The sequence below is a fragment of the Phoca vitulina genome, unplaced genomic scaffold, assembly GCF_004348235.1.
Source record: "Phoca vitulina isolate PV1807 unplaced genomic scaffold, GSC_HSeal_1.0 scaffold47, whole genome shotgun sequence".
Taxonomy (NCBI): Eukaryota; Metazoa; Chordata; class Mammalia; order Carnivora; family Phocidae; genus Phoca; species Phoca vitulina.
In genome coordinates, this window is record NW_022589750.1 from 3389349 (window position 1) to 3402219 (window position 12871).

The window sequence follows — 12871 nt, forward strand, 5'->3', positions numbered from 1 at the left end:
CGCAGAGGTAACAGACAATAACTAAGGTGACTATAACGATCACAAGGCACGATTATTAAATTCTAGCCAGGTACTCTGGCCTGCCAAGCTTTAGAGCTTGGAGCTTCCCTTCTCTCTCTCTCTTTTTAAAGGTTTATTATTTATTTTATTTTATGGTTGTTTTTTTTTAAGATTTTATTTTTATTTGAGACAGAGAGAGAGAGAGAGCACAAGCAGAGGGAGAGACAGGCAGAGGGAGAAGTAGGCTCCCTGCTGAGCAGGAAGCCGGATGCGGGACTTGATCCCAGGACCCTGGAATCATGACCTGACCCAAAGGCAGATGCTTAACCGACTGAGCCACCCAGGAGCCCCAAGATTTATTATTTATTTTAGAGCGAGAGTGCATGCATGAGCGCCAGGGGGAGGGGCAGTGAAAATCTTAAGCAGACTCTGCACTGAGCTCCACATGGGGCTCCAATTAGGGGCTTGCCTTAGGGCGTTGTGGAGCTCGAGCTCACAACCCTGAGCTCACGACTCGACCTAAAACCAAGGGTCAGATCTTAATTAACTGCACCACCCAGGCGCCCCTGCTGCCTTCTCTTTTTAGAAAGGGAAGTTAGTGTTAAAGAAATTAGGGGTAAAGCACCAAGCTGAGCCTTTCTCCTTAATGGAAATTAATGGAAACAGGTTTTGTAAGCCTCTCGTTGTGCATTCTGTGCTCTTTAGCATGGCTGCTTCCTGCCTCCAGTCATATACACCTTCAAGATCTGTCCCACCACCTCATTTACTCTCTGATTCCATCTGATTCCATCTTCTATACTCTCCCTCTCTTCTGCTCTGCTTTGGCTACACAGGTCTCCTTATCGTTCCTCAAACGCACTAGACATGCTTACACCCCAGGGCCTTTGCACTTGCTGTTCCCGATGCTTAGAATGTTCTCTTGGATATCCACATGGCTCGCTCTTTCACTTCCTTTAGGACTTGACTCAAAAGTCACCTGACAGGGAGACTTCCCTGATCGCATGATCTAAAATTTCAGCCCCTCCCCCCCAATTTCATGTCCTTCTTCTCTGCACATTTTCCCCTTTAGCTGTTAGAACCCCGCATCCTCTAAGCTAGAAGATGGGATTCTTTAGTGGTGGGTGAGGGTGAGGGAAGACAGCCAGAGAACATAATCCATGGCACTTGCTCTCAGAGGGTATTATAGGCCAGAAACAATCACCAGAGCTGCTGGGAGGCGGTGGGGGCTGCTGGGTCAGTAGACAAACTCCTCCCCTCCCCACATTTCTGAGACCCACGGCCCATTGCGGGGAGAAGGGACAGTAACCCCATCTGGGGCCATAGGTGTCTGGGCTGAAACCAACATGGGGCTTAGGTATGAGCTGGGGGCGCCTTCCTCCAGGAGGTGGCCCAGTGCTGTGAACTCCCCAAAGGGGGTGCTATCAATGAGGGACATAAAGGATAGTGGGGAAGGGGAGTGAGTTGGGAACCTTCCACAGGTCCCAGCAACCACAAAGGAATGGAATTCTGAAGGCACGAAGGGCTCTTTGAGAGCAAAGGAATGATGGAAATCAGTCATCATGGTTTCAGGAGGGACCTAGCCATACATAAAAGTCACTGTCAAAGGAAGTGTCCAAGATGCTGGGCTCAGAGCATGGATGGAGGGTTCCAGATGGAGAACGGCAAGAGGGACGGGGCCGCATCTGATGCATCTTGATGGGCAAAGCAGGGTCTGAGACAGGGCTGGATGAAGGACTGATACCCCTTCCTGGGGCAGGACAAGCGGGGGATAGCTGAGCCCCTAAGAGCACCCCTCCTTCTGGTGCCTGTCCCTCCCATAGCAGCAACCCCACAGCCCCGAGCTCGGAACCTTAGCCACGATCCCACCCAGCTGCCCCAGAGGACCAGAGCCTTTCCCCTCAAAAAGGTTGCCTCCCACGGTGCGGGACGCACAGCCCCAGGTGGCATCCTCCCCCTCTAAGAAGTCCTGCACCTGCTGCAACCCTTGGCTGGAGCATCTCTAACCTACCGGAGTCTTGGCTGTGTACAAGGGCCCAGGCTGAGTCAGAGAGAGAAATTAGGAAGTAAACAGGTGAGCGTGAGAAATGAATGAAATGCCCACAACAGGAACAGGGGACTAGTTAAATAAATAACAGCACATTCATAGGTGAGAACATGGTGCAGCCATTAGAGGTACATATTTTCCAAAGAAAACGTTTCCCTATGGCGTATTTCCAGTGGCACGGGGAAATCAGTATTCTCTAAATGCACATACCCGTGCAGTATATAAAAACTGTATACAGAATTTGGTATCTCCTTTTGTTAAAAAAGCACTGGTGGGGAGTTGGGGCTGGGAGGCGGCGGAACGTAGGTTTGAAGTCAGAGGGATCTGGGTTCAAATCCCGACTCGGTCCCTTTGTATCTGTGTGACCGTGGGTAGGTTAGCAACCTCTCTGTGCCCATTTTGACAATTATATCCATTTCACAACGTCGTTAAGATGTGGTGAGAATTTTGCGATACCCGTGAAGCGTTTAGCGCTGTGCCCGGAACAGAGCAGATGTTCAGTCAACAGCAACTATGATGATGAGCGTCGTCAGTATGATTCAGCAAATAGACCACAAGGTTCATTGCTAGTATGTCTGGGTGGGGGGCGTGAGGGATTTTTGTTTCCTCTTTTGGCTTACGTGCATTTTTTTTTCCCCCCCAGATCTTCCTCCGTGAGTGTGTACTCATTTTTGATTGAGGGCAAAGCGGTATGAAAATAGAAGAAGCGGGAGGATGAGTCAGAGCGCCGGCGTGGGCTACAGCCAAGGAGGGCTGGGGCAGGGCAGTTACCTTCAGCTTCCTCTGCAGGGAACTTGCATGGCAGGCGTCCCCAAGTGCGGCCTGCAGGGCGTGGGAGACCACGTGGCGCATGCAGGCCTCTGGGGTCTGCTGCACCTGGGCCGCCTCGATCTCCAGCAGCAGGGCGCTGCACACGGAGGGAGACACCAGCTCAGGATCCACGAAGAGGAACACTCTGAGGGCAGGGGGTGGGGGGTAGGGGGGCTGGTGAGGATGACTACCAGGAGAGGAGCCCCTGGATGGGCACCCTCAGAGCCTCGCAGCCCCCAAGTGTTTTGTTTCTCCAAAAACAGGAGCCTCGAATTCGAAAGTCTAGGAGGGGGGCGGCGATAGGGAGCAGTGGGGACTGGGGCAAATCAGAGCAGGCAGGAGCAGCTCGTCCCTGTTGGGGCGGGGGGAGAGGGAAGGCTAGTCTAGAGTCCAGGTAAGCCCCAACCTAAATTCTGCTCCCTCCCCTAGCTCCGGGGCCCACTGATGACATCAGCCTCCAGGAGGGACCCTAAATCCTTCCTGCCCAAATGAGCTCTGGACCCTGAGTGAGCCCCATCTCCTCCCATTGCCCGATCACACCCGAAAGCCAGCTCCCCCTCCCCGCTGCCAGCTCCCCTGGGTCCCTCCACCTCCCTGCACCCTCTGTGAACACCGCCTCAAGCTGCCCCTTCCGGTGCTAGCTCAGCAGTGGTGCCTACAGGGCGGGAGGCGCGGCACCCCCAACTCCATCAGCCCCTCTTCCCAACATGACAAGTGGACATTGGCTCAATCTTGCGTAAAGGGCGAGGCACACACAGAGGAAAGGCCCAGATTCCATGGTGTGCTTGTGGCCTGAGCTACAAATGCCCCGGAGCGACCTCTGGCTGCCTGGATGGTTGATGCTGCTTCACGGCCAAGGGCGGGATGGAGGTGGGACGACAGAACTCCAGAGTGGCTCAGGGCTCATGTCACCTTCTGCATGGGAGCAGGATGGCTCGGAAGCCCAGCCCAACAAGAAAGACCTACCCTGCTTCCGGTGATCTCCGGAGGAGGCAGGCCCCGCCCACCCTTGAAAATACACCCCACTGCTAGACACATGTCATGCATGGGAAGCTCCGCTAGGGTTCCTCTCCACCCCGCCTGGTCCCCCTCAGTGAGCAGTCACGTAGTCCCAACACCTGGACGGGACAGAAGGCAGCAGTCTTCCTGGGGACACTCACCTCTCCTGGTAGGGGTACAGCTCACTCGTCAGGTTCTGTTCGGCAATGACCAGCCTTTGGTACAGCGTCCCTGCAAAGCAGACCACCTCAGCCAACCAGCCCCTGGTCCCTGACCCCCATTCCTCACCCTCCTCAGAAGGTGCTGGGGCTTCAAGGCTCCAGGAACCTTGGAGAAAGAGCAAGACGATGACGCGCTGCAGCTGGGACTTAGCTGGGATGGCTCTTACCTGGGACAGCTGTCTCTGTTTTCAGCCTTATGGCGCAGTCCAAGGCTACTGTGCAGTAGGGGGCGGGCAGGGTTAGCAGCCTCGTGCAAAAGTTGTAGGTTCTCCGGTAGAGCTCCTCCCTGATGCCGGTGGCCTGGGTGGGAGGGAGGAGTCGGGTGCCCAGAGCCCTAGGTCACAGAGGGCTCTGGGCGGGGTGGGAGAGTGGGATGGAGAGGAGGAAGGACGGGCTGACAGCCAGACCTGGGCTCACACCTCCCTCCCAAATGTACACCCCTAGCCTCTTCTGTCACCTGTAAGACACCTCTTCTCTGACACCCCACTCAAATTCACTATGGTATGGATCCATCTCACCCTGTTCTGCTGGCAAATCCACGCCCCTCACCACCCTTCGGTTCCTCATTCCTGCAGTGCTCCAGGCTCAAAGCTTGGGTAGCCAGTGGGCACGATGCTCGCAGTGCAATGCCCCGGGGGCTCCCCTACCCCCGCCCAGCCTCCTGCCTTGGCCAGAGCCCAGCCCCATCCTGTCCCTGGATTCCAGCAGCCCCTGAACTGCTCTTCGTGCCCCTCATCTCCCTCGCTGCCCACTCCCACCCCCTGTGACTATACTCAGCTCCTGGTTCCTGTTCTCAAGACATTTTCTCCGTGGCTTGTCCGTTCTCTGTGCAGGGGTCAGTGATGGCCCCCAGTGCACATAGGAGCAATCCTGAGGACCTCATTCTGGCAGTCGAGACTCTCGTGCATTCTGTGAACCGCTTTCCCCACTTCCCCTCCGTGTATTAGGGAGAGGGCGCCGCGAGGGTGGAGAAGCCAGTTTGGGGCTTCCAAGAGTTCTAGGCTCACCCAGGCAGAGACCGGGTGTCCTCTGAGGGAGAGGACGTTCTGGCCCTGGGACTTGTGGGGTTCCACGACCCCCCTGGCCCTCAGCCCCAGCTCACCTTAGTGAGCACGTACAGTAGGGTATGCAGCAGGGGAATGATGACATGCCGGAGGTCTTCGCTTTCTGCCTGGAAAACAGGAGACCGCAGGGCATTTACTGGGCTGGGGCTCGATGGGGGCTCCCCACATCCTAGCAAGATGCAGCTTGGGGGGTGGGGGTGGGCAGGAGATGGGGTGGAAGGCAAGCGTTCCATCACACCAAGGGGAGGGAAAAGGGCACAGCCTGCCCCAGTAGGGGAGGGGTAGGTGGGGAGGGAGCACAGGGGTGGGAGCCGGCTGGGAGAGCCTGGGGGGCGCGGGGCATCCACGCAGGGCAGGAGCTCGTGCCAAGCAGCAGGCCAGCCGCCCCCCCACCCCAAACAGGGAAGTCTCCCAAACGGTTGCAACACAGAGCATCGGGTGGTGTGGGGGATAATTTTGGGTGGTACAAGAACAATTTTGAAACATTTTTAATAGGTCTGCATTTATGTTTATCGGCGTTTTCTGTTCCCGCAAGTGGGGGTTTTCCATGTATGGCCACGGTACAGAGTTTTTGAAATATGCAAAGTCAGGTGAAACCATGGGATCCCTTATAGAAGTACAGGAGGGAGACAGAGCTGCTGAAAATCATGCAGGCGGGCCACAAGGGACCAGAGTTTGGGGGATGCAGCACTGATGGGACTGAGGCCCCGCCTCTCTCTACCTCCTCCCACAACCCATCTGCCTCCCCGCAGCCTGAGAGAGAACCCACCTTTTCCAGTTCTCTGAGCAGAATTCGGACCAGCACCGGACTCTTACCAGGATCTCGCTCGACCTTCTTGTGCAGGGACCATCTCCACATGCCTGGCTAGGACAGAGGAGAGCCCAGCACACAAGCGGGGCAGAGGGCTCTTAGAGGGGACCCTCCGGAGCAGGACCCTGAGCCCTGGAGCCCCACACCATGACTCTGACCAGCCACGGATCCGACCTCTCCGCCGGGCACCTGGCTCTGGGGGCACAAGGGTGGGCTTGTCACACATGGGGGGATTCTGCTCTGCTACCCGTCGAGGACAGCAAATTCTCAGGGTGGAAAGGATGGGGACTGTGGAACGTTAGTGGGGCGGAGTGTGCGTGTGGCTTATGGGCTGGCTATGTTTGCAGCTCAGCTCCTCGGGCCACATTTCTGGAAGTTGTGCGGGCTCAGAGGTCAAGAGGAATTCTGATTGCACGGGGAGCTGGGGAGATGGTTGAGAAAGAGCGGGTGCGGAGGCTGCCTGCTGGCTCTTACCTTGGTTGTTCTGCAGGGCTGGGGCCTGGGTGCTGAGCTCCCGGAGGACTGCCTGCACACTCCGCTGGAGGTCCAGCTCCACATCTGGGCAGCAGGGGTGGGATGGGGGAGCACTGAGGCCAGGAGCTTTGGAGCTCAGCGCCCCTGGCCTCACCCTTGCCCCTACCCCTGCTCTCCCTGAGACCATCTTTCGCCCCTTCTATAAGCCCCAAGAGGTGCCCCAAAGTGAGCAGCTTAGAGCGGGCAGCCCACACACGGGTCTGCAATAGAGCCTTTCAATGAGCATCTCCGTGTTCTCTGGAAAACCCACGGTCCCCAAAGCGCTGGAGTGTAAAACCTGAATAATTACGCACTTTTTAAAATGTGTGTTCGAAAAAAATATAATGTGTTCCTAAGTTTCAAGTCAATTTCACGTCAGATCAGTGCTGGGACAGGAGGTGACAGACTGTCCCCTCATCAAACTTAGCTCAGGCTCCGCTAAGCCAACTTTCCCTCCAGACCCCAGCCTCGGCCCCGGTTCTGTCTCCCGCCCGCCTGGCCCAGTTTGAGCAGAACGGTGTTGGCCGGAATCCAGACGCCCCGTGTCTCCTCGGACCGATTTCCCACCCGCCGACCCCCTTGCGGTCCGTGGGCTTGTAACTCCCCAGGTTTGTGTCATTTGGGACTGAGCCCCATCTCTGTCCCCTGGTGTGATGGTCTAGAATAAAGTCTCCCTGGCCATTGGAACCAGGGTCACGGGATCGTTCTTTCTTCAACTGTGGTCCATTGACGTGGCAAAGCGTGAGCGTGGTACAAGGATGAGCCCCTGACATCGGGAAGCATGGGAGCAGTGAGGAGGCCCCTGGCCCATCTCCCACTGCAGGGAGGTTAGCTGGCCGGGGTTGGGGGGTGCTCGGGGCTGTGCACCTGCAGTCCATCGCCTGGCATGGGGCCACGCTTCCGGCCACCGTGGCACTCCTCCTCCAAGACTTGGATACCCTCCAGGCACCTGACTTCAGCTCAGGGCTCCCTAACCGCCCTGCCAAGCCTTTCTTGGTCACAGCTCAGTCAAACGCATTTCCACGAGCTCGTCGACTATTTCTCCTTCCCTCGGAGCTGGATGTCAGTCAGCATCCTCTTCGTATCCCGCCACTGGGCTGTGTCCCCACCTCAATCCCTGCATGGCCACCCTATTGTGAGGTCTGCTTCTTGGAGTCTCCAGACTAAAAACAGGAAGCATGAGAGACACTTCCCGCACCATAAATTCCTCTTTATGGCTGGCTTTCACCAAGCATTTGTCTTCATAGGCAAGCGTGCCTTCTTTGGTTGTCATACAATACAAACCACATGCCTCGGGGGTTCCTCTTTTGCTGCGTTGTCAGGAAACTTACAAAGTGGGGGCCTCAGCCCCAAAACCCAGTTCATCTCCAGGGACACGGACGCCTCCCCTCTGCTCCTTTTTGGTGCTCTTGCTTTATGTTCTACTAAACCTGTATCTTAATTCCCTCGCATTCCTTTGGAAGCAGGCAGGATAGAGATCACACATTTTAAAGAATCAGCAGGTAGAATGTGTCTAGCCAAGGCGCTGGTGCTCAGGGACCGGCCCCTCCAGGGCTCCGGCGTGAGCTCGGCTAAGTCGGCCAGGGCCCCCCGGCTTCTCTGAAACCCCCACCTTTCTCCTGCCACTCACTTGGTCCCCCTGGACCTCATCAAGGTCTGTTCCTGAGTCTCCCCAAGGCTGAGAGTGGGCACCTCTTACAACCCAAGTCTCTCCACCGGCCACTCTGCTGGGCAGTGCAGCATTCCCCCGCCCCCACACTGGCAAAGAAATCTTTAAGCCTGGCACGAAGGCTGGTCACAAGTTATCTTTCCATCTACCTGTCTCCACCTTGCATGGAGATTTAAGGAGTTAACACAGGCGGAGTTATTAAAACATTATGTTATGTCTACTTTCTTCTTTTCCTCCTTCCTTCCTTCTGCCCTCCCTCCTTCCCCAGCCGCCAGACCATGGACAGCACAAACTTAAAACTATGATAACCGTGATCTCACTAGAAGGGCAGCCCCTCACTAGAAGGGCAGCCAAGCTTTTGTCTTCTGAGCCCTGGGTTCCCCTGCCTTGCACAGGGAGTCAAGCTTTTATGTTTCAGAGAAAAATAGAGAAGTTGCCAGTAGCCCCAGGAGACAGCCCCAAATAAAGTTATGTTTTCGAAAGTCTGGGCGGCTGGAACAAACGCTCAGGCTTTGGGCCACATCTGGCTTGCAGACATGTTTTGTTTGGGCTTGTAGAGTGTCTTGGAGAAAAAAAAAAATCGAATCAGCTGCCAACATGTACAAATCAGGAGATTTTGCATGAAAGTTTGGGTTCCTGGCATCTCTTGAAAGTCTGTTGACACCAGGAGCGCATTCTTCGCACATGTGGCAATCCACGGGGCTGGGGAGGGGGTCTCCCCCTTGAGACGGGGCACAGCTACTCTGGTTCTTCACAGTGCCCCCTCTCCTTGTTTCGCTCATCGACACCCTGTACCCGGTCCCTTGGGTTTGAGACCCCGGACTCTGGGACTGAGACAACCCAGCTGGATTGTCTCAAAGGGATGGGGATGAAGGCTGCTGGTTTTAGCTACTGAGGACAGTGGCGGGAGGCTGGGTTCCCCAGGACTGTGAGCGCCCAAGAGTTACGGGGACCCAGGGAATGAGAAGGACTGGGGCTGGCTGGGACACAGCCTCACGGGGGTGGCAGAGATCTCAGCTGAAGGCAGGCGAGCAGTACACTCTGTGCTTGAGGGTCACTGCTGTGGTCTCCTGGGTCACCTTGGCCAGCGCACAAGAATGTCTCCAAAGGACCTATGGACCATGCAGACCTGGCCAACCTGCTCGGTGAGGGGGGTGGGCTGTAGCTACAGCGGACTGAAGACCACGGCCTCTTCCCATCATGAAGACTTTGTAACGCCTGGGCTTACAAGATCACAAAGACGGGGGAAGCACCCCAAGCGAATGACACTGGAATTTGTACCGACCTTGGAAAATGAGAGCTTGAAGCTGGATTTGATTTGATTAAGCAAAAGAAAGAAATGGGATATTTCTTGTGCCTCGAGCGTCTCAGGTTGTTCATACACGACATGCATGTCTCTATTATTCTTGACTCAGAACAGCCAATAAATAAATGACATTCAAAATTATTATCTTCCCCTCCATCCAGGAATGTGAGATATTACTATCAGGCATCACATTACTATTAATAACTAACATTTAAATAGCACGTAAAAGGCGTACACACAGAGTCTTACAGAGGTGTGGCAAGACAATGTTATGTGTTGGGCGCCTGGGTGGCTCAGTTGGTTAAGCGTCTGCCTTCAGCTCAGGTCATGATCCCGGGGTCCTGGGATCAAGTCCTGTATTGGGCTCCCTGCTCTGCGGGGAGCCTGCTTTTCCCTCTGCCTCTGCCGCTCCCCCTGCTTGTGCTCTCTCTCTCTCTGTGTCAAATAAATAAAATCTTAAAAAAAAAAAAAGACAATGTTATGTTCATCAAACTGATTTCATGTTTGTCCCAGGTCACTGGGAAGACTACATTTCCCAGAATCCCCTACAGGTAGATGGGTACCATGGGCTGAGTCTTGTCCAGTGGAATGCAGTGGACACAACATATGACATAAAATCCTCTGCACTGGGGCGCCTGGGTGGCTCAGTCGGTGAAGCATCTGCCTTCAGCTCAGGTCATGATCCCGGGGTCCTGGGATCGAGCCCCGCCTCGGGCTCCCTACTCAGCAGGGAGCTTGCTTCTCCCTCTCCCTCTGCACCTTCTCCTGCTTGTGCTCTCTCTCACACACATTCTCTCTCTCAGATAAATAAATAAAATCTTTAAAAAAAATCCTCTGCATTATCCTCCACCTCTGTCTTCCCATTCCTTGGTGACCTTGGAAGACGTGTTGGAGAAGATGGTGCCATAAGCAGGAAGGAGCCTCAGTCCCTAAAGGACTGGAGCCTGGACTGGATGGTGTAGTGGGTGAGACATAAGTATCTGTTGTGCTAACCACCAACATCGGGGTCATTGTTATAGCGGCTAGACTTCTCTGACAGACTCGCGGATGCGCAGAGAGTTTTCTGGAATCTTATCTCATTGGATTCTGAGCAGAGCCCTGGGAGTTTGACAGGGCAAATACTGTTCTCCCTGTTTTGTTTCGTAGATTCCAAATCAAGAGCTCTTACTCTTGCCCCATATTGCCTCTCCAAACACAGAAGTCAGACCCAGAGGGACCTCAGAGGCTCTGGTCCCATTTGAGAGCTGGGCAAATGAAGCTCAGAGGGGAGAGGTGATTTGTGTAAGGCCACAGAGCTATTGGAACAGAGCTTTCTCTTTGGCAGGTGCTCTTCCTCGAAAGCTTCACCCGTCTATGTGCCCTTATATTCACCTGCTTACCCGGAAAAGGGAGAAGAACACACGTCCATCTATGTGTGTCTGGGCTTTGAATGCCAAAAGCCAATGCCCCAGATAAAGTTGCCTGGAAAAAGAGTCCCAGCTCTCGAGGTAGTTCAAGGTCCAGTCTTCGATGTCAGGCCACCTGAAGCTATAGCAGCATTTGGTCATCCCAGCTCTGTGTTGCCCTGTGATCCCAGACAGAACCAGATCTCTCCCAAACATCCTTGTAGGATGTTTGCCTTTTCCCTCCTTCCCCATCTTGGCTGCACAGGAGAATCACCTGGAAAGCTTTCAAAAGCACTAATGTACAGCCCACCCCAAACCAGTTTAAATCAGATCTTTGAGAGTAGGGACTAATAATGTTTTTGTTTTTTTTAATAGCTCCCCAGGACACTCTAATGGATAGTTAGGGTGAGAATTACTGTCTTAGGTGATAAGCTGAGAGTTCTGGACAATTAACCTGTTAGTCAAGGAAGGAGTCAGGTGCCAAAACACTCAGAGTTCACAGAAGACAATCATCCCTGCATTAAGGATGAAGGTCACAGGGTCAGAATGGCTCCTCCCTGGCTGTCACAGTGGCGGGAGGAGATTCGAAGAATATAATTGGAGAAAGTTTGATTTTTGTTTGTTGCTGTTTCTTAGCTTATTTTGCAACAGGTATGGCATTCATCCAGAAATGTGACCCTGGGAGCTAGGAAGCAGACACTAGGTCTCTAACTCTCTTGGGGTCCAGCCATGACATGAATAAAATCTTCTCAGATTTTTCTATTCCTACTTGTCATGGTTAATTTTATGTGTCACCTTGACTGGGCCACAGGGTGCCCAGACATTTGATCAAACATCCTTCTGGGCATCTCTGGGAGGGTGATTTTGGATGAGGTGAATATTTAAATCACTAGACTGAGTCGACAGATTGTTCTCCCTAATGTGGGTGGGCCTCATCTAATCAGTAGAAGGTCTGCATAGAACAAAAGGCTGACACCACCGCACCCCCTACCCCCTGCCCCAAGTAATAGGGAATTCCTCCTGCTTGACTGCCTTCCAGGTGGGACATTGGTTTTTTCCTGCCTTTGGACTTGGAACGACACCATCAGCTCTCCTGGATCTCCAGTTTGCCAACTGCAGATCTTGGGACTTGACAGCCTTCATAATAATGTGAGCCAATTCCTTATAATAAATCTCATTCTATGTATGTGCATACAGTAGGATACCCTTCCTAACACACCCACAGAGGACCATGGCATCAGGATGGGGAAGGCTGATAGAATAATCAAACTTAGTGCTTCCTCAGCCTTCTTCAGCCAAGGAGTGGAATTGGGAGGTGGACACGTCCATCCAGATGCAAAGGTTACAGGGACACTCAGGTCATTTGGTATCCACAAAATTATTACCGAAGAGGTTGAATTTGTAATTCCTAAAGGATGTTCCCCTCAAACTAGAGTGTTGAGAAGAATTGTCCTTTTCTACTTTCTGGATATCAACCATCCGAATCAGCACCCCCTCCCTGGGATGGAAATGGATATTTACCAACAAACTCTTTCCGGTCTGTTCTCTTTTGAAATCACTATAAAATCACTAACCCCGGGTCCCGTTTCCTCATGCGAGGTGAGCCATAAAACAACTGAGAGGAACACGTTGGTCTATGTGTGTTCCGATTCAGACCTGGGACTCCCGAGGTAGGTACACATGGATGTCACTTGGTACACTGGTTTCCACTTCAGAGGATGACCTTTCTCTGACCTTGACATGTTGACCATCTGGACCTTGCGGACTGCCCTTCCAACCAGGGCTGAGGACTTGTCTTGGAATCTCCTGGTGCATAGACCGCTGTCTCAGCATCTCAGCTGCTCACTGAAATCTGGGCTCAGCACCCAGATGCACTGTAAGCTGGAGTCACGTGGCTCACGCTTTTCTTCCATCCCATGCTTGATCCCCCTTACCGCCATGTGGAACAAAGGCTCAGATTGTTCTAAAAATGTTTGCAATCTTGGCCCTGTTTGCAGGGGTGGCTAAGTAACAATAGCGTTGGTATCTTTGCAATTTGCCCTTTTGTAT

The 12871-nt window shown here is 53.6% G+C and overlaps 1 protein-coding gene across 1 annotated transcript in view; it reads right to left on the reverse strand.

Moving 5' to 3' along the window:
* PIK3R6 (phosphoinositide-3-kinase regulatory subunit 6) overlaps positions 1–12871 on the reverse strand; it is a 50705-nt gene that overhangs the window by 21480 nt on the left and 16354 nt on the right. The window contains exons 3-8 of the mRNA XM_032431895.1: positions 6424–6507; positions 5908–5999; positions 5177–5245; positions 4242–4374; positions 4015–4084; positions 2816–2999 (exon numbers count right to left, since the gene is read on the reverse strand). Coding sequence (XP_032287786.1) covers positions 2816–2999; positions 4015–4084; positions 4242–4374; positions 5177–5245; positions 5908–5999; positions 6424–6507 — 632 coding nt within the window. The remainder of the gene's footprint in view (positions 1–2815; positions 3000–4014; positions 4085–4241; positions 4375–5176; positions 5246–5907; positions 6000–6423; positions 6508–12871) is intronic.